At 40.7% G+C, this 19,561-nt stretch overlaps 1 protein-coding gene across 5 annotated transcripts in view; it reads left to right on the top strand.

Moving 5' to 3' along the window:
• The window catches only part of dscama (Down syndrome cell adhesion molecule a), a 115,028-nt gene that overhangs the window by 55,158 nt on the left and 40,309 nt on the right, over positions 1-19,561 (top strand). For all 5 annotated transcript variants that reach the window (XM_061055957.1, XM_061055954.1, XM_061055953.1 and 2 more), the window contains exons 4-7: positions 14,714-14,860; positions 16,523-16,801; positions 16,973-17,248; positions 18,812-19,108. In XM_061055957.1, the coding sequence (XP_060911940.1) occupies positions 14,714-14,860; positions 16,523-16,801; positions 16,973-17,248; positions 18,812-19,108 (999 nt within the window). The remainder of the gene's footprint in view (positions 1-14,713; positions 14,861-16,522; positions 16,802-16,972; positions 17,249-18,811; positions 19,109-19,561) is intronic.

The raw sequence follows: 19,561 nt of genomic DNA, 5'->3' as shown, positions 1-19,561 counted from the left end.
GCGACTCAATTAGTCACACCTCACATAGATTAGCAGCAAAATGTGCTAAAGTGTACACTTATAATAAATCAGCTTAACTTATATCTGCAGTGCATTTACACTGAAAATAAAAACAAACAAACAGTGAATCAGTCCATGAGCAGCCACTGTAAGACCGAAACGATACAAGGAAAAGCAGAGTGGAAAATAGAGGGGAGCCTGATTCTGTCTCCACAGCAACATTGATTGATATTCTTCAGGTGGAGCAGCTGTCAAGCGGCCTGACCACTGCAAGCTAATGCCCTGCAGGGAGGGAGAGAGAGAGAGGGGGAGGGAGGGAGGAGGAAAAGGAAACACTGAGGAAAAGGCAAGAGATGAAAAGCAGGAAAACAGAGGGGACCGCCACAAAGACACAGGACCACAAATTAAAAAGCAAATGACATGAAGGGAAGAAGAAATATATTTTTATTGTGATTTTTAGGCATTTTGGGAAAGGTGGAGGGAGAATATGATTATAATCAAGTTGTGCAGTAAATGAGGGTTGTGTCTCCACTCTGTCCTCTAGAGACGTAACAACGCGAGGAGTCAGGTTGTTAGACTCCTATAATGTCGATGTGAGTCAGCGTAAATGTGTTCAGTTTCATTCTCTTATTAGATTGTAAACAAGAGGAAAGATGCTGTGAATCGTAATCTGTCAAAAGGAACTCAAACTGAGACGCTCATCAAAGATGTGTTTACAAAGAATTCTCATAAATCCTGACTTACTCTACATTGTTATATCCAGTTAGTACAAATCAAACTGCTTCATGTTAAAGGCCTTATTCAGGATACCTGATCATAATAAGCTGTTTGCATGCTCCACTTTAATGCTTCCTGTATCGGTTCTGCTCTCTGACAGACTTTACTGTACATGATGCTTATCATCATTATAACAGCTTTTAACTCCTATTCCTATTTTCCTTCTGGCTATTCTGACATATTTACACAAATACTGATAATATCCCAACCCCTAATAAAATGTACTGAATAATCTAGACTCAAATTAAACTCAAGATTTGTTTTTTAATTTTACAGCATGGGTATACAGCAAATACAGCATTGTTAAAGCTTAGATAAAAACTGAATCCAATTGTGACTTTAAGATTAAAAATATTCAATCTGCCAAATGTTGTCACAGCTTGTTTATAAGTCTTATTTCGCACATTTCTTACTTATAGGGCCTGTGTCCACTTATGCTGGGTTTTTTGCGCCAGCTGTGCCCATTTTCAACTCGAAACAAATGTGTTATCATCAGCGACCGGAGTGCAGCCGTCAGCTTTTTTTTTGGTCGCTATGCTCACAGCGCTTTCAGCTGAAAAAATGTTGACTGTTCGGAACACCCAACAATGTTACTGAATTATAGTAACCTAGCAACAATAAGCACCAGTGAGAAGCGCTCTGAAACTGAGGTCATGGGCGCTGCCAGTGGAAAAAAGCGCTCTTAATGGACACAGGCCATACTGTACGTGATCTTTATGGTTTCATGACATCTGGTGCCAACATTTTCTCTGATGCTTACATAAAAGAATGGCTCGATTGTTTTCATTTTAAATACAGGGGAAGATTCAGGTCGCGTTTTTTGTCACTTTTTTATCTCTACCACAGTTACTCCAACAGCTACCACAGTCGCTCTAATCATGCTTATTCTCATAAATATTTTTTTTTTTTTCGTATAAATCATAATTTCATTATTTTCATCGTATACTTCTAATAATTCTGCTTTACTACACAACACTCACATTCATGCAGGTGTTAGCAGTTGTTGTAGCTAATGAGACTTGCAGGTCAGAGTTAGCAAAGCTCGTCGACATTCACATGAGGCTATGAACCTGCATGTATGAACTTATAAGAATGAAACACAAACAAGAGAGATGGAGGGATTTCAATCTAGCACAGTATGTAACCCCCACAAGGTCGTCAGAAGAGATCCCATCAAGCCAAACAAGGGAGAAAAGAAGAATACTGGAGATTCATTTGATAATAAATGAGCAGGGTCCTTCAATGACAAATCACCTTATAAATACAAATCATCAATAAAGCAGAAGAACTTTATGATTTGGAACATTTATCCTCAAACACACTGATTGGTCTGAAGCTTAGAAAACGTTCTCCCGTCATTTATAAACTGATCCTGGTTTTATAAGAAAAAGTCATTTTTACAGACTGAATGTCACATGTAGTTTGTGTGATGTTGTGGATGGAGGCTGTGGCTGCAGGCTGTAATCAGACAGAGTGACTCATTAGAGAGCAGCACTCTGTCTCTTTATGTCCTATATAATCACTGCTATGTGCTTTCATACGTTACTTTCTACTCACAGAATGTCACAGTGGGTTTCAATTTGTCAAGATGTCTTTTTTTTTTCTATGTTAGAATAAGTCCATCAGTGAATCAGTCTCTCTCTGTGTGATTCAGAATGAATCATAGGGAATGAAATTGTCTTTAAATTACTTTGTTTTCTTCATTTCAACAGCTCGCTTCTTAGCAGCATCTCTTATTTATTTAACAGTCACTGAGGAGGATTTTGTTGTCAGGTGTGGCTTCATTTAAAGCCTCAGTTTATATTTTGTATAGTCCCATCTTCATGTTTTTAATGTGAGGCCTGTTTCTCTGTAGTGCATTTCAGCACCATGGACAGTTCTTAATCAGCACTCCAACACATTCAGTGTGCTCTGGTTTATTACCAGTTCACTAAAACTGAAAAGCCTTCAAAGTTTCCTCATTTTTATTTGCTGCTCATGACAGCATAGCTCACCTGTAGGATTACACTCATAACATTTGGAAGTTATCCTCATACAAATTCACAAACTGAATAATTGACTTTTTTAGAGTTAAAATAACTTCACCATCTGAAACTTGTTGGAACACGTCGTACTGACCATACCCATATCAATGATCCATCATGTGATCACATCAGTAAGAACCTGCAAAACTCTTCCAATCAGAGGCTTTCCTGATCTTTTTTTTCACAATATGGATCAACGTATCGTTTTGTCTCATTCTTTGTCGAGCTGTGCACATCTTCCTCGTCCTGTCATCACTTCCTCCCACTCTCTTTCTCCACCCCTCATCTCTACCTTCATCTTCCTCCCTCCTCTCCTCCCCTCCTCAGTGTGGCTCCTGAATATTTAATAAGCCTGAATTACTGAGGCCCTCAACCGTAATGACGGGGAAATCAGACAATTAAATCAGAAGGGCTCTGGCTTTAAGTCTCACCTCCCCCGGAGGAGCCAGAGATTATTTAAAGTGGCACACTGTTTGATTATCTAATCCTCCTCTTGCCCCCTCTGCTTTACTCACAGAGCGGCATCGTCTGCTCCACTTGCCACCACAAATTACCATGAAACACCAATGAGCACTGTATTTAAGTCCTTTTCCATAAGCAGCTATGTGGTGCCATGAAGTCCCGTGGGAATGGCACTATGGGACTAACTCTTTAGCACTCAGGTTAGCACAGTTTACAGAGGGGTGAGGGGTTGACTCCTTCTCACTGAGGTAATGTAATTAACAACCGCACTGAGATGTGCTCATGGAAACCCCCGATGCTTCGTTTAGAGAATGGCCCCGGTGTGAAGACATCATTTACAAGTCTTCTACAGCTGGGTTTTTCAAAGTGGGGGTCGCACTGGGGGCACCAGGAGGGTCACAGAAACTTGGAGGGAAGGGGAAATAGAAAATGTAAAATCTATTTATTGAATTATTTCTGACATTTTTATAAACGTCTCTTTAGATGTTAGTAATCAGTGCATATCCAAATGTCTTATTGCAGTCTTTAACAAGTTTTGAATCTCTCTCCCCATCAGGTAACTCAAATGATATTCAGACCTTTCCTTTTTTTAATTTTCTTTACTACTCTTTAAGATTTCTAAAACAAGATGAAAGGAGAAGCATGGCGTGGGTTTATTTCTGTAAACAACCTAAATAGTATGAAAAGACTGTGCGTGACCCGCTAGTTTAACCCTGACTGAACACAGAGTTCTTGAAAGTAAAAAATCTGCAGGACTTGAAACAGTCTCCGCTCTTCTTCTGCTCCTGGAACAAAGTCTGTTTTGTTTGTGTTTGGTGATAAGTGGAATTGTTGTCAGCCTGACTTATTATCCAGACAGAGTGACGGATTGTGATTGAGTAGATAGTAATAGCTTTCTTAACGCCTGCCAGAGCCGCAAACACACACACACACACACACACACACACACACACACACACACACACACACACACACACACACATACACACACAGAGGTCCTCACAGACAGAGCGATGAATATTCATGATTATACAGCTGAGGCTCAACACTGGCTCATTTAGTGTTGGCCAGAGAGAGGCCAATGATAGCATTGTAAACACACAACCATCGGGGGTTTAATAGCTCGACTCCAGTGCTGGCTAATTACACCACACACAAACACACTGCAGATAGAAACACATAGATTAGATTGTGGCGGAGATTTCCCTCCTCAGCAGACACACATTTGGAATAGAAAAAAAAAAACATGCAGCTTGTAAAAGAGTCTGTAAGAGAAAAGAGACGTGGTGTCAGTGTGTGACTGTCTGACAGTGTTCAGATAAACTCACTTCTTACTCTGTGCGTTGCTACAGCTAACACTGTCCACAGTTTGCTGAACACATAGAGCAATGCTTCATAATATACAAAGCTGCTGAAGGAAACGTTAAAGGGGAGTTTCATGCTTTTCTCCACATCACAGTGTGTTAACAGGTGACAAAGTCTTTAGTGTGAAATCTGATAAATACTCTGATGTAATTAAAATAACTTGAGTCATCATTCATGTTGTGATTAAGATGGGGGGATGAGCATTGGACTAACAGCTGATTTTGACTCACTACGAGGTAGGCCAGGGCGATATGTCTAAAAATGTCCTCATCAGTAGATATCGATAATTATCAGGATAAATGTCAAACCATTTCAAGGCAGACTTTTGCTCCTGAGTGAAAGTTGAAGGAACCAGATGGTTAAAAGTTGTTTAATTATTCTTTATTGTCAGAACATGACGACCTACTGTATACTTAAACAGAGCAACATTTCACAATCAGAAGTTCCGAGCACGGTGCTGGAAAAAACGTGATGATCATCGTTGTCGTTTTATTGCTCAGGCCTGTTTTTCAGATTGTTTCACACACCACACATTTTTTAGATACGATTTGATTCGTCTTAACTGTCAGGGCACAAGTACAAGTGAATGAATAACCAACTACTCCAAGACCAAAGCAGAGTATACTCTGACCTGGACTAGATTTTAGACCACTGATACGAAACAGCTGTTTATGTTGAGAGAAATGAAGTCACATCTTCAGCCATTATCACAGGAGATGTGTGACTTGAATTTGCATGATCATTTGACATCAGAGCCTGGATAAGAGGATAGTTCTCAAACTGGTATACTGTAGCACATGAAATACACTTAATATTATTGCTATGAATGATTAAATCAGTGAAATACTCATTTGATAAGACAGAATTACAGCAGCCACTGAGGCTCTTATTTTGAAAGAAAGGTTTCCCAAAAGTCCAAAATGGAGCTAAAAATATTTATGTGTTGTGTTTGGTCTTTTAAATATGCAACATAAACCTTTATACTGGTGAAAATCTGCCATCTGAACTGTTCATCATGTAATGCTCCTCATCTCCTTCCTGTATAGTTTGATTTCAGACATGTAGTAGAACGTCTCTGTGCAGACTGACAGAATCTCAAATCTTTCTCCGTTTTAACACGACGGAGGAATGTGGGGCAACGATGAGGCCAAGCGCCTCAGGGTTTAAGCTTCCCTGTTGCCTCCTTATTTGAATATCGTTCAACGTCCATTTGCATCTAGTTTTAATAGCGGTTTATTCAGTCAAGCAGAAGATGACATCTTTATCTGTGGTTGACATATGAGGCTGTTAGCCCGGGGCTAGCGTGTGTCTAGTTAATGAGCAGAGGGATGCTACCGCTGATTAGGAGCGGCAATAAAATTTTTAAAAAAAAGCTCAGCCTTCCACTCTGACTCAACTCGGAGCGAGCGGAGTCTCAATCCAGATAGACTGCTTCAAGTATGAAGCCCAGGTGTGATGACAAATCAGGGCAGGTGCATCATCTGTGTGTGTCTGTTGTGTGTGTGTGTGAATACCTTTGGAGGAATGGATACGTTCATACTCACTGAAGTCTGATCATGTCTGTGCGGTTAAGCTCATAAAATGTGATCTTTACTTTTACACTTTTCTCTGGATGAAGTTAAACTCGACTAAACTCGACTACATGTTGTCATTCTTAAACGTGCTGATTCACAAAGGTCAGTTCTTCAACCGGATTCATAAAGGCTGCATCTAAAGAATGTTTTCATACATGACTCATCTACCAACTATTTTCTGTTTTAATTGATCAATTGTTCGGACTGTTAAAGGTCTTACAGTGAAACAAAGACAACAATGTCTTAAAGCCCAGCGTAATGTCTTCAAATATCTCTTTTTGTTTCAACCGAAACTTAAAAAATCACAGAAGTTCACTAAAATATGACAAACAACAAAGAAAATAAACATTTTATTCGAACATTTGACACTCAGGATGTGGGAAAAAAAAGCTTTTAAGTGTTTTACTTAAAAGTCCTTTTTATTTAATTTATTGTGTTTGTTTATTGAACAGGGACACATGCAGTGAATATTGCTTCATTTATTAAATACAGAGTAGATGCCGTGCATACAGGTTTAGCTGTGGCTAATTCTCAACCCCTGTCCCTGGCTCGTCTTTTAAGAATACAGACATTATAAACTCATTACACAACAAGAGACTAAATAAGATTATTTAGAATTTTAGCTCCAAATGTTCTTCCCCCTCACTGTCTATGTGCATATTCAGGGAGGATGTTTATAAGGATGTGCATGACAATGACGTTGTGAATCTTAAGTATATTTTAATTTTAATTGTTGTTTATGCTGCAGTGAGTTAACTACAAGCTTTCATGATGACTCATTTGACAAATGTCCTTAACATCCAAACACACTTAACATAAAAATGGTAGATCCCTCAGGGCCATTGTAGGTTTTTTTGTTGTACAGACGCGGAATAAATAACCTTTAACCTCTAATTGTCATTTTTTAAGGCGATAAATCAAAGAAATGAGAACAAAGATCCAGATCCAGAAAAGTGTGTTTAAGTGCTGCAACACTGGACTGGACAGTAAATGTGTGTGTGTGTGTGTGTGTGTGTGTGTGTGTGTTTGTGTGTGTGTGTGTGTGTGTGTTTCCACCTCTCACTAACTGGGAATATTGCTTGCTAAGCGGATGGTGGCCAGTGTGTTGCCATGGTTACCCCAGCAGCTGTCAGAGCGGCTCCTGTAAGAATGACGGATGATTTTTATTAGAGGGGCGTTTTTAAATTGGAGGGATCCCCCTCGCTCCATAGAGACGCTTATCCCGGGCCTGATCAAACCCGAGTCAGTCTGCCAATAACTGTGACCAGGTCTAATTACAACACGGCCCTCCTGGGCTCATCATACACTCATTATTACTCTCACACACACACACACACACACACACACACACACACACACACACACACACACACTGCATGCTGGCTCCAGTTACTGTGTGACACGTTCATAGTGGGAAACAATGTGCCGTTGCATATGGCGCTTATATTGCATTTGGCAGTTGGTTTCCTGGATGTGTTTGGTAGAATCTCACTTTTAATCCTGGTTCTTTCACATTGACTGTCTCATTTATTCAATGTCTCTGAACATAGAAGCTGTTTTATGTTTTGGGGTGGTGGGATCAAGGGTAGACATTCAATTAGGGCTGCACAATGAATCACTATTTCATCGTTATTACGGTATGAGCATTCACAATAAACACATCACAAAAGTATACATTTATCACAATAAAAAAATAAACATTATTTCTTGTAAATAGTCAATGCTTTCTCACTCAGCACACACACATTTTACCCATCCAATGGAGGCCTGAGTATAATGTTCCTGCTTTACTAATTTGATGCAGTCAGATGAAAGTCAAGCTAGCTATCAGCCTCCCTGAGATCCATCGATTTTTATGGCACTTCATATCACTATGGCAACATTGAACAATGTTATTGAACGTCACATTTGTTTCTTATATCGTGCAGGCCTACATTTAAAAATTATGAAAATAATCTACGACTCTAAAAATCTCCTCAGTAAAGATATTCTCCACAAGACAAACTCTTCTCTTATTTTGTTCTTTCCAAAACGATTCGTTTGAGTTTGGAAAAGTCTGGAAGTAGAAATGTGTTCTCGTCCTGTTTATGATCCTCCAGCACAAAATGTCCCATACTTATTTAATCTTAAATGTTCCAGGATTTTATTGAGAAATATTCTGAAAAGCACAAACATGAAAAATCAGCACAAATCTGATGAGTGGTTTATTTTAATCAATTCTAGATGCAGTTCAGAGTTGGGCTGTTAGTACACACCTGTGCATGCAGCATGGATTATCCTCTTTTAATTTATCGTGTCAAGCTGTGTGACTTTGAGTGTCCAAGGTTACTGTGACACCAGAGGCCCCGGCTGTCTCCAGGGACGGCACTCTACTAATGCTAATACACTCCAAGACAGTCGCACAGTGGGGACACTGCCAGCAGAGTGATGAGGAAGCAATTTTTATCTGCATTGTTTAGCTGACTCCACGGCTTTCCTGTAAGTGGCGTCCAGACGCTCGGTGTTGATAGGTCAGACCATTCAAAGTGCCTCACAGGACAGAGGGGTCGAGGTGTTCAAGGTCATAACAGATAGTAAACATTCTCTCCTGTTTTTCTAGGTTAGGTTGGGTGGAAAGTCAGGATCTTTGTTGGCCTTTTATCCCCATTTTCTCCAGATGTGACTTCCTGACCCAAATAAGTTTCCAATATTTGTCCGTTTTTGAGTCTGGAAGTAAAGCTCAAGGAGGAGTGACAGTTCAAATCTCCCAACTTGTATGGACGTGATGTGATTGCTGTCATTGTGCACATCCAGGCTCAGGTTAAAATGTTTTTAACATGAACAAATCACACAAAAAAGGAATGGACATTTATCTTATTATTTAGTTTCAGATTCTGTCAAAACTGAGAAAGAAAATTCATGAATATATCTCGGAACAGATAACTGTGTTTCTTTTTGATGCATCCCTCCCACCTGTGTGTTATGAAGAGAGTCCGAGTGACATGGAGTTTTAACCTTGAGTTGCTTTTATTGTTTTGACTGATTTAATGTCTGTATCCTGGGGAGTCTAAGCTAAGCTAAAGTTAGCAGCAGCCTCAGTTTGTAGTCCTTCCTGCCTTGCTGTGAAGCACATTTTTACATGAGATTTTTGAAGTCCTTTTCTCTAAATGTACATACTCTGCTAGAAACACTCTGTGATTGTGGGCTAAAATCATTGATCTTCTAAACAGTCTCTGGTGGCAGAGCGGTGCAACTTGCCTTGTGGGTCACTATTTTGGAGCGAAAGAAACAAACAACACAGACGGACTGGAGAACTCAGCGTTACCTGATTCAGCATTTTAGCCTCTATCAGCAGCATTTCTCATACTGGTATCAAAACGTTATATAGTAATACTAATTCATCCCAACATCTTTACATTATGTATTGTGCAGTATTGCTTAGGCAGCAGCGTGTAGAATTGGAGAAAGACAGACAGAGTAAAGAAGAGACAGAGGTACAGGAATCCTGTTGAGATCTGTCAGACTGACAGGGGCTGACTTCTTTTTTTTTTGATAATTGCTCTTCCTAGCCATGATCTGCATTAGCATATGAAAGTTGTTCCTTTTTTTTTCCTTCACTGGGAGCGCATAGCTGTTAGCTAATTTGTAAGTCATTTAAGATGACAGAGAGTGGTTGTATCCCAGAGGTGCTTTTCTCTCTCTTGATCCTTTATTTTCTCTCTCTCTCTCTCTCTCTCTCTCTCTCTCTCTCTCCTGCTGGCTCTCTCTCTCTCCTCCTCCACCTCCTCCCATCTCATCTCTTTCTTCATTCATGTCTCAATTAAAGAATATTAAAATGACTCAGGATACAGAGATAACTCTTTCAGCTGATTTCAGGGCAGATGGTCGCCCAGCGTGCGCGGGTCAAAGTGCTCAGCGACGTCACTGTGTCTCAACATTATTTTGAAATCCTTCTCTCTTAGTCCTTGTAACATTGACCTGTATGCATGTGAGGACACATGCACAGGAGGAGTATAAACTGTCCTTGGTGAAAAGTGTATAAACAGAAGCTCAGTATGAAATGATTCAGCCTTTTCTTCTTGTTTCTAACATGTCTCACAAGCAACTCAGGCCTCTCCATTTGCATGAACAAAGAGTCTGCTCGCAGCTCAGCGTGGCTTAAACGGCGATTAATTGAAGCTATTGAATGTGGATCCACAGAAAGAGACCTGTGTTTGTGGCACCGGGCGATGCCAAAGCAGCTGTGCGGTCGAGGAAGCGAAGAGGAGACGACCGATGGTCCGGCAAGCCACCTGGTGTGAAGTGAAGCCATAGTTTTAGAATCATACTCTCATACAGACAGGTGTGGACACAACACGCATGTTAGCATGCTCATATGTGGAGCATGCTAACACATTACACACACACACACACACACACACACACACACACACACACACACACACACACACACACACACACACTGCAGGAACAGTGGAGGCTGTCTCTCAGGCGCTGTTAGTATGCAGTAGGTGGAGCCGAGAGGAGCAGAGAAAAGCGTAGTGAAGCGGCTTCGATCGTTATTATTGACCACTCCTGCATGCAGATGTACGCTGCATCAACACATTCACACTCACTCGCTTACACACACATGCGTAGAAACACACGCGTTGACACACACAAAGGCTTGAATATGCAGACACACAAGCCAGTGGGATTTGAGATAACTGCAGTGGTACAAGCATACACACAGAAATGCCCTCAGCTTACAAGGACATGCGCACACGGTACAGTAATGAAGGCCTGCAGCTCCGAGAGAGACGATCAATTCTGTTTGTTGGCGGCGAGCAGGAGCTGCCTCTGGGAAGAGAAGGAGAGAATCTAAACAAGAATTACAATGGCTGTTATATTTTGAATTGATATCAACTACCAGCACCATATTCTTTTATTGCAAAGGTGTAAATATCCATCATGTAAACAATGCTTTACTCACCAGTTAGCAGAGATATTCAGCAGTGTTAACAGAGACCTGCTGAATCTGCTTACACCAGAACTCATAATACTCACATAATACTTCATTTAGGATTAAAAAGGAACAAACAAGATGTATCATAATGTAGCAAACCAAAACATAACAACAAACATAACTGAAATTAAAATTCATTAAATTATTTGGGCTCTTCAGTAAACATCAGTTGCCGTAGAAACCGTTCAAATTTTATTGCGATCAGGAAGTAAAAGTACTTTGGGTATAAATACTTGATGATGATGTTAAAGTAAATAGTATTAAGATAAAGGGGCTAACAGGGGTCTGTAAAAAGAAGTGGAAACACTGCATCACATCAGCATTACTGTAGAGTTTAATACGAGACTTCCAACCTCAGCTTTCATTTGACTCAGGAGAGAACAGAAAGTTTCTCACTCAGGCCACAATCTTTTCCAAAACAGTACCAAGACTGAACTGTGACTATCTCAAAACATTAACCACCTATTAGTTAGGGTTTAGGAAATGTTCGTCGTCGAGGCTATTATATAAAGAAAACAAGAGACCAAAGAGGGGACGCTAGATCCGCTCATCAGTCAGGGAGTGCAGCGCGTCCCAGATACAAAAAGATACAGGCTGCATGATATCTCCTATTCTATATTTCCTGTCTGTCTCTATCTGTCCTATCAAATATAGGTCAAAGACAAAAAAATGGCCCAAAAACAAAGGACACAAGCTGTGGTCTTCTGAGTGACAGTCCGGGTATTTAACCAATCATTTTCCCAGCCAATTAAAGCGCAGTATGGGGGCTGGACTGGGCGTTACTGTATTTGGAATTCAACAACATTTTTCCACCATTTTGTTCTTTCTAAGGTTACCATTCAACGAAAGAGAATGCACTTTAAACACACACCCACATACACACACGCGCGCACACAAACATATATGTGCATGCATGTGTGTGTGTGTGTGTGTCTGTTTAAAGTGCATTTAAAACAGGAATTCTCCCTCTCTTCCTCCGCTGGCTTTTCATCACAGTGACAGGTAGTCTGCTCTAATGAAAGCTCCTCTCCTTCATAAACCTAACTTGTCAACTTATGATGCCAGACAACGAGAGAGAGAGAGAAGAGAGAGAGAGAAGAGGGGGGGAGAAAACTGAGAGACTGAAGAAAGAAACAAGAAACAGTCTGATCTACAATTTCTCTTTAATATCTGCTTTCTCTGACTTGCTTCCTTTTCTTAGAAACAACATTCAGATGATACAACACTCAGTGGCTTATCTCCATGCTAACATGTAACTGCACACATACACACACATGTAGGTATATAATACCTCCCCTTCCCTCCCCTCCCCCCCCCCTTTTTTCACCACCGGTTGTCTGTCACGCACGAGAGCCTCTCGACCACAAGCTGAAAAAAATCCCCTTCAGGATATCAAATCCAAGGTCTCTCACTTCTAACTAGGTCATCACTTGCTCACAATAGCATCCTCGCTGCACTCCTTTGTGTATTCTTCCCTCACCTTCGCTGTTGTTTCTCGTTTCTCTCTGTCCTCTCATACATCACTTTATCACAGCACCATTTCTGTAATCTGTCAGCATCTTGTAAGTCGCTTTTTGTCATTCGCTCCATTCACTCTGCGACTGTAAGACATATGTCATATCATTTTCGCCCTTATATTAAAATGTATTTTATTATATATATTTATATAGTAACTTACTGTTTTTTCATACATGTTTGCTGTAATTTATAATGTATTTTTTGGGGTTGTTGCACTTGTAACAAAATGATCACAGCTTGTTTGTTTAAGCTTGTTTCCATTATGTTTTACTATGCACCGTGTAAGAGCCTCTCCCAGCTGTCTTAATGTGTGTTAAACTGTCATGGCAGGCCTAAATGAGAGTAATCCAACACCTCATAATGTCTGCATTATGATATCTCTACCGATATTGCCAGAATCCCCGACCGTATGGTGGCCCCATTTGATCCCTTCTCAAATAGGCTCCTCCATCATCGGTGACATGAAATAAACCCGGCAGCCAGCAGCTCCAGCACACACATCACCTTTCATAAACACTGACTACCTCTCTCTACCTTCACATGTTCCCACAAATTAGCATAACATCAGCATGATATTAGCACATCCGTCCTGCGCAGCCAGGCCATATCAAAGTGCTCTGTGATCCCGGGCTCCCTGCGCTTTAGTCTGGAGCAGAGAATTAGAGAGAAACTGAGAGAGAGCGAGAATTTCCCCCCAGAGAGAGAGCGAGAGAGAGAGAGAGCGATGAGCTACATGATAACGAGCTGTGTAACACCGCTACACAACACACAGCCTTGTCACAGTGCCTCAGAGCTTTGCTGAGCTAAATGGGCTGCAGCAGATGTTTGGTGACTATGATCACACAGAGCTGCGTTCCTCACTTGACTTGCAAATATTTGCTAAGAGACTTTAAAATTGTTTTTTTCTGTATTTTCTTCTTGGAGAATGTGTAAGGTGTTGGTTTTTTTCCCAGTGCATATGAATGAATACGTGATGTTTGCTTACTCTGGATACGTTTAGAATATTATTTGCCATAAAATTATAGTTCTTACATTCAAATCGAGAGGCAATTTCTATTTAATTTTTTTTACACCATTAGTTAAATATTAAGGAAAATATGGAGACGGCTAACTCCTAAACACTGAGCTCAGTTTCAGGATTACACTGATTGGTTGCTAGAGCCCAAGGATTTGAATCCAGACATCCAGATTTCTCTACTGCAATCATCAACAACTTGTTTTATTTATTATTTGTTTTAAGGTTATTCCCAAAGGCTAATTGAAATCCTACATTGAGAAGTCTCAGGGTTTCTTTTTTGTTTGCTGTCACTGTACAAAGTGCAATAGAGATGTAACAGCATGGCAGGCTATAATGTTTTACTTTTAATGAATTCTCAAAATGGCCCCTCAGTGTTTGTGAATTTTCTTTTTTTTCCACTAGGAGCTAAATTATTCTCAAAAGTCACCTCCTGCAGTACCAGGTGATTGAAAAAAAAAAAAAAACAGTCGAATCTCTGAATAAAACTGTTGACAATGTGTCTTAACAGGGCGCCGTTGGTCTCTAGCAGTCGTTTTGTGTGCCTCATGTACAGAGGTTGTTGTGGGGGCGGATGGCACGGGTTCGAGTCCGACGTGCGGTGCCTTACCCGCATGTCGTTCCAGGCTCTCCCTTCCTGGTTTCCACTTATATCCTATCTCAATAGATGAATAACAAGCCCCCCCCAAATATCTGTCTTGACAAAGGGCATCAGATGGGGCTTCAAGCTGAGCTGCTGCTGGCATATTTGTAGAAGCTCATCTTGATTTTCAGTCAGAATTCATAATTGTTCATACAAATAGGCCTTGCAATTCAAGCGGGTAAAAACACTGAATAATGCAGTTTAATCTAAATAATATTTGTTTCTCCAACCCACTTCAGCAGGGCTTTGGGGGGCTGTGAGCCGAGCTGCCGCTAACTTGAGCTCACTAAGATGTCGTCATGACTTTTAAAAAGTGCAGCATCTTAATTTGTTGTGTTTCTTTGTTTACAGTGTCACGGTTTCTCATCACATCCACGGGAGCCCTGTATATCCTGGATGTGCAAATGGAGGACGGGCTGTACAACTACAGGTGTATGACACGCCATCGATACACAGGAGAGACCCGACAGAGCAATAGCGCCCGCCTCATCGTCTCAGGTGAGAGGAGAATCCAAATATTCTGTATGAGGAACTGTATCACTTCACCTCCTGCCATAAGGATGTACTTATTGTTTTAAGTACATGATGTGTATAATTGGATATAATGACACAACAAATCAACATTTTAAAACCATCTAAATACAATAAGAAAAGTCTCCACCCTTGTTCTTTTGTTATGATTTGTATTCATGTGTGTGTTTAATGGAGCTTTCTCAGTTTGGGCTGGTTGAATAAACAGCATGTGCGAACAGCACCATATGGACCAAAAATGTGTGCTTGTTGAAATAGATCCACAAAGGATGAACAGAATAGAAAGTGACAGGACAAAAACACATGAATTAAAGAGGGTGCGACATGTTATAAAGGTCATTAGCTCCGTGCCAGCAATGTTTGAGGGGGAGGGCCTCAGGACAGAAAATGCCCTTCTCTCCCTTCAACCGTTTAAAAAAGGGGCACTTTGAAAATCACCAACAGGAAAAAAAAAAAATTCTCGTCAACTGGAGTCCTACTCAGCCCCCCAAACCAGTCGAAGTGTCCTCTGTGGCTTTGACAGGAGCAGAAAATAACCCTGAATGTCGAGCTGTCGTAGATTAAACTAGAAAGTCTGACACTGTCTCTCTGATAAAGCTAATAATGTGACACAGATGTTAAAAAGACAAACACATTTACCAAGTTAAAGTCTGAAGCCTTTCATTAAATGTGTGAAAGTTAACGTTGGAGATTTATAGATAAATAATTGTCAGGTTAGTCACAATCGTTGTCCAGATAAATTAAGACAGTGTGGACTGAACCGGTGGCAGGTTGATGAATCCTGTAGGATTTGCACTATTCTTCTGTTTTATGCACTGGGTGTCTTGTCAACATTCAGGCCTGTAGGGATCCTTTCCGTTAAGTCACAATATCTCTTTTGAGTAACAATCTGAGCCTTTCAGTTTTTAAAAAGAAACACTTTTTCAAAGAAGAACTCATGCATTTGTTGAAAATTGAAAAAAAAAACCTTTGCACATCCATTTCAAAAGACAGATGCGTGGAAGAGCTATGTGTCCGTGAAAAACTTAAAGGTGACCTCCTGCACCTTTAAGCACTCATTTGTCCCCAAGGATTACATAGAAGCCATTACAGCCTGTTGCTCTGCTTCTGGCTGAAGAAACCTACTGGATCAATTCAAAATGTAATTTTTCAGTTACTCATAGACAACAGATATGTAGAAACAGGGGCGCAGGTTTCATAGCAATTAAGCCCTTTAGGACTTTGAACGCTTAAGACACAAACCATAATAATAAGGGGTTAATAAAAACTTCAAATCTATGTAACCAACCCACTTTTAAGTATATTTGTTGCATAATACTGTATAAATAACAATATAAGATTCGAAACGTGTCATAATAATGATAATAATAATAATAATAATAATAATAATACATTGGTTTTATATAGCACTTTTCTGAAAACTCAAAGACGCTTTGACAAAAACATAAAACAATAAAACAAAACAAAAAACGACGAGGACAGTAACAGAAGAAGTAATGTAGGGGCGGAGTGTGGGAGTTAGTGGTTGTAGGCAGTGATGAAGAGGTGAGGTTTTAGGGATTTCTTGAAGGAGGTGAGGGAGGGGGAAAACAGAAAATAACTCAAACCTCTTGCTTCCCCATCCCACAGATCCCACCAACTCAGCGCCCCACATCCTGGACAGCTTTGAGCGCCGTGAGGTGATGGCGTCTCATCGAGTGGAGCTGCCCTGTAAAGCCTCCGGTCACCCCGCACCCAAATATCGCTGGCTAAAGGACAACCGGCCGCTGGAGCCCGACACGCGCTACAGACAGAGTGTGACGGGCCTGCTGATAGAGAGAGCTCAGCCCAGCGACACAGGGACGTATGTGTGCGAGGTGTGGAATGGATACGGCAACGCTGAGGTGGTGGGCAGGCTGATGGTTAAAGGTGAGCGCACGTGTGCCGGAGGAAAGACACTGGGGTTGATTTTTAACATTTAGTGTCTTTAAATTGCTGCTACAGATTTCTTGATGATTGTTTTAGCATTTTCCATCTTTCACTGTCAAATAAAGCTCGATGATGAGGCCAAACCGTCTAAATATGACCTCTGACCCACAGAGCCCCTGAAGGTGGTGGTGAGCCCGCGGAAGGTGAAGGGCAGCGTGGGAAGCCAGGTGTCACTGTCCTGTAGCGTCACCGGATCTGAGGAGTACCAATTGTCCTGGTATCGAAACGGAGAGCTCATCTACCCCAGCAACAGCGTGCGCATGACAGGCCAGCACAGAGAGAACCTGGTGATGGCGGGAATGGCCAAGAGCGATGGAGGAGCCTACCAGTGCTTCGCCCGGCATGGCAAGATGTCCGCCCAGGACTATGTTCAAGTCATACTGGAAGGTCAGAAATCAAAGAGGTTTTATTGAAGCTGTGCAGGGCCAGTTATCACATATTATTTTTTATCAATAAGTAACTCAGTGTTTAATAAATGTGTTTTATGTGGACATAAATGGGGCTACACAATTATCCACATTATTATTGATATTGGGATGTGAGCATTTCTATTAAAAACATCGCAAAAGTCTGAAATTTATTGCAGTAAAAATTAAATATTTTTGTTAAACGAGCAAAACATTCTCACTCAGCATGCATACATTTAAACTGTTGGGTGGAGGCATGAGTATGATGGCCATGTGTCCACACCAGATGAAGCTCACACCAGTCTCAGATAAAAAAATAAAAAAATCTAATTTAGTGGTTAAAAAAATGCTTTTCTGATTATTTCTAAATCAGGGGGGACACCCTGAAAACGCAGGTGTTGTGCAAAACTTGACAAATGGCAGATAGAAATGATAAATGCACTTAAATGTTTTGTTTATTAAATGCACTTCACACTGTTAACACAACATAGAACAGTGTTATAGCACATTGCATATTTGTTCTCATATGGTTCAGACTTACACAGGTTATATCTGTCTTCACATAAAAAGGAACTATAGACTTTGAAAAGACTTAAATCTGACTCTTAAACACCAGATGCAAAAGTCACAAATGTAAGACAATTCAAAGACTGTAATCTGAGGAGTCACTTTATACAAGACTACAACTAGATTCCTGTTCAGATCATTTCTCATGCTAGTTTATGTGGGAATATACTAGAAATAAAACCCTGGAGCATAAACAGATAACACTTCTCCTCATTGCTGCTGCCATTATTTGTGCATTATGATATGTCATCTGCCTGATTGTGGAGAGTGTTGTTAGCAGGGTTAGCATCACAAGCTAGGATCACTAAGCCTTTCAGCTGTTGCACTAACTCTTTATCCTTCCAGCAATCAAGGGTTCCAACTTATGTGACACATTTAGTTCGGACATGCTGACAGCAGCTTTTGTGTGTACGGTGTATTGCTCTTTAAGTCCCATCCATGCTTACCGTCAAGCTGCCTCCTGTTCCCTGCTGAATTGAGCACACATAACTTCATTATATGCACACTAAGTCGAGAATCATACCGACTCAAGACAGCTCAGAGTGAGATGATTATGATGACAGGAGCGCCTCAGTTACAGCAAGATTCTCAAGATATTTAGTTTAATTTCCGCCACCGTCGACTTCAAATTTGAAGTATCTTTCTAAGGGCGGCGTCAGCTTCATAAGACTTTCTAAAAGAGGGCCTGTACTCTGTTACAAGAGCTCGGTTGCTGCAGTGTGTGTCTCCCATGACTACACCAATAAAAAGACTATATTGATTACCAATGATGTTTTGGAGCGAGAGCAATGAGCTGTATTAATCTGCTCTACGCTCCAATTCTGCTTTTTATACAGCAGAAGCATGTGAAGGTATTTAAAAAGATATCTTATTAGTCTTTAAAATATATAGATTTGAATTAAGAGTTGTCTGTAAATATCATCTTTGTATAATAACTAAATATACATTACCATGTGGTTCTCCTTCCACTGATCAGATGGCACCCCAAAGATCCTGGCTTCTTTCAGCGAGAAGGTCTACAACATCAACGAGTTTGTGTCGCTGTCTTGCACGGTGAAGGGAACGCCGGAACCCCGGGTGGTGTGGACCCTGGACGACGAGGCCGTGACACGGGACAGCCGCCATCGCTTCTCCCACTACACCAACACGGAGGGACACGTGGTCAGCCACCTGAACATCAGCCAGACCCAGGTTCCCGATGGAGGGGTGTACCGCTGCATCTGCAATAACTCAGCCGGGACCGTTTCCTACCAGGCGCGAATAAACGTAAGAGGTGCTTGTCAGATCAACTCTTCCAACACACCATCACATATACACATCAACATGTCTTGACTTATTCTGTTTTATATGGTTTTTAATTGGCTACATTGAAAGCACCAAAATGTGCTGATGCTGAAAGAATGCCTGACTAAGTTTGTCAAGAGGATTTTATTTTGAGTCATTAGATATGCAGCGAGTCCCTCTAATGTTTAGAATCTGGATTATGTTATGTATAAGTTTTTATTGTGTTTGCTCAGAGTAGGGGAGATTGTTTTACAGCCCTCGTCGTTGTATTAGTCACTGGGGTCAACATTTGAGCCTCTGGAAACCAAATACAGGGTCTCATGTATGTATTAGTTAGCATCTTAAATGTATTAGCATTAAGGTTCAGTAATGATCGGAAATATTGTTTTTTGTAAACTTTCCTGATATTTGGTTTGAAATGGCAACGGTTTTGCTTGAATAT

The sequence above is a fragment of the Labrus mixtus genome, chromosome 14, assembly GCF_963584025.1.
Source record: "Labrus mixtus chromosome 14, fLabMix1.1, whole genome shotgun sequence".
Classification (NCBI taxonomy): domain Eukaryota; kingdom Metazoa; phylum Chordata; class Actinopteri; order Labriformes; family Labridae; genus Labrus; species Labrus mixtus.
The sequence above is the reverse complement of the archived record's forward strand: the minus strand, read 5'-3'. Positions and strand labels throughout refer to the sequence as shown.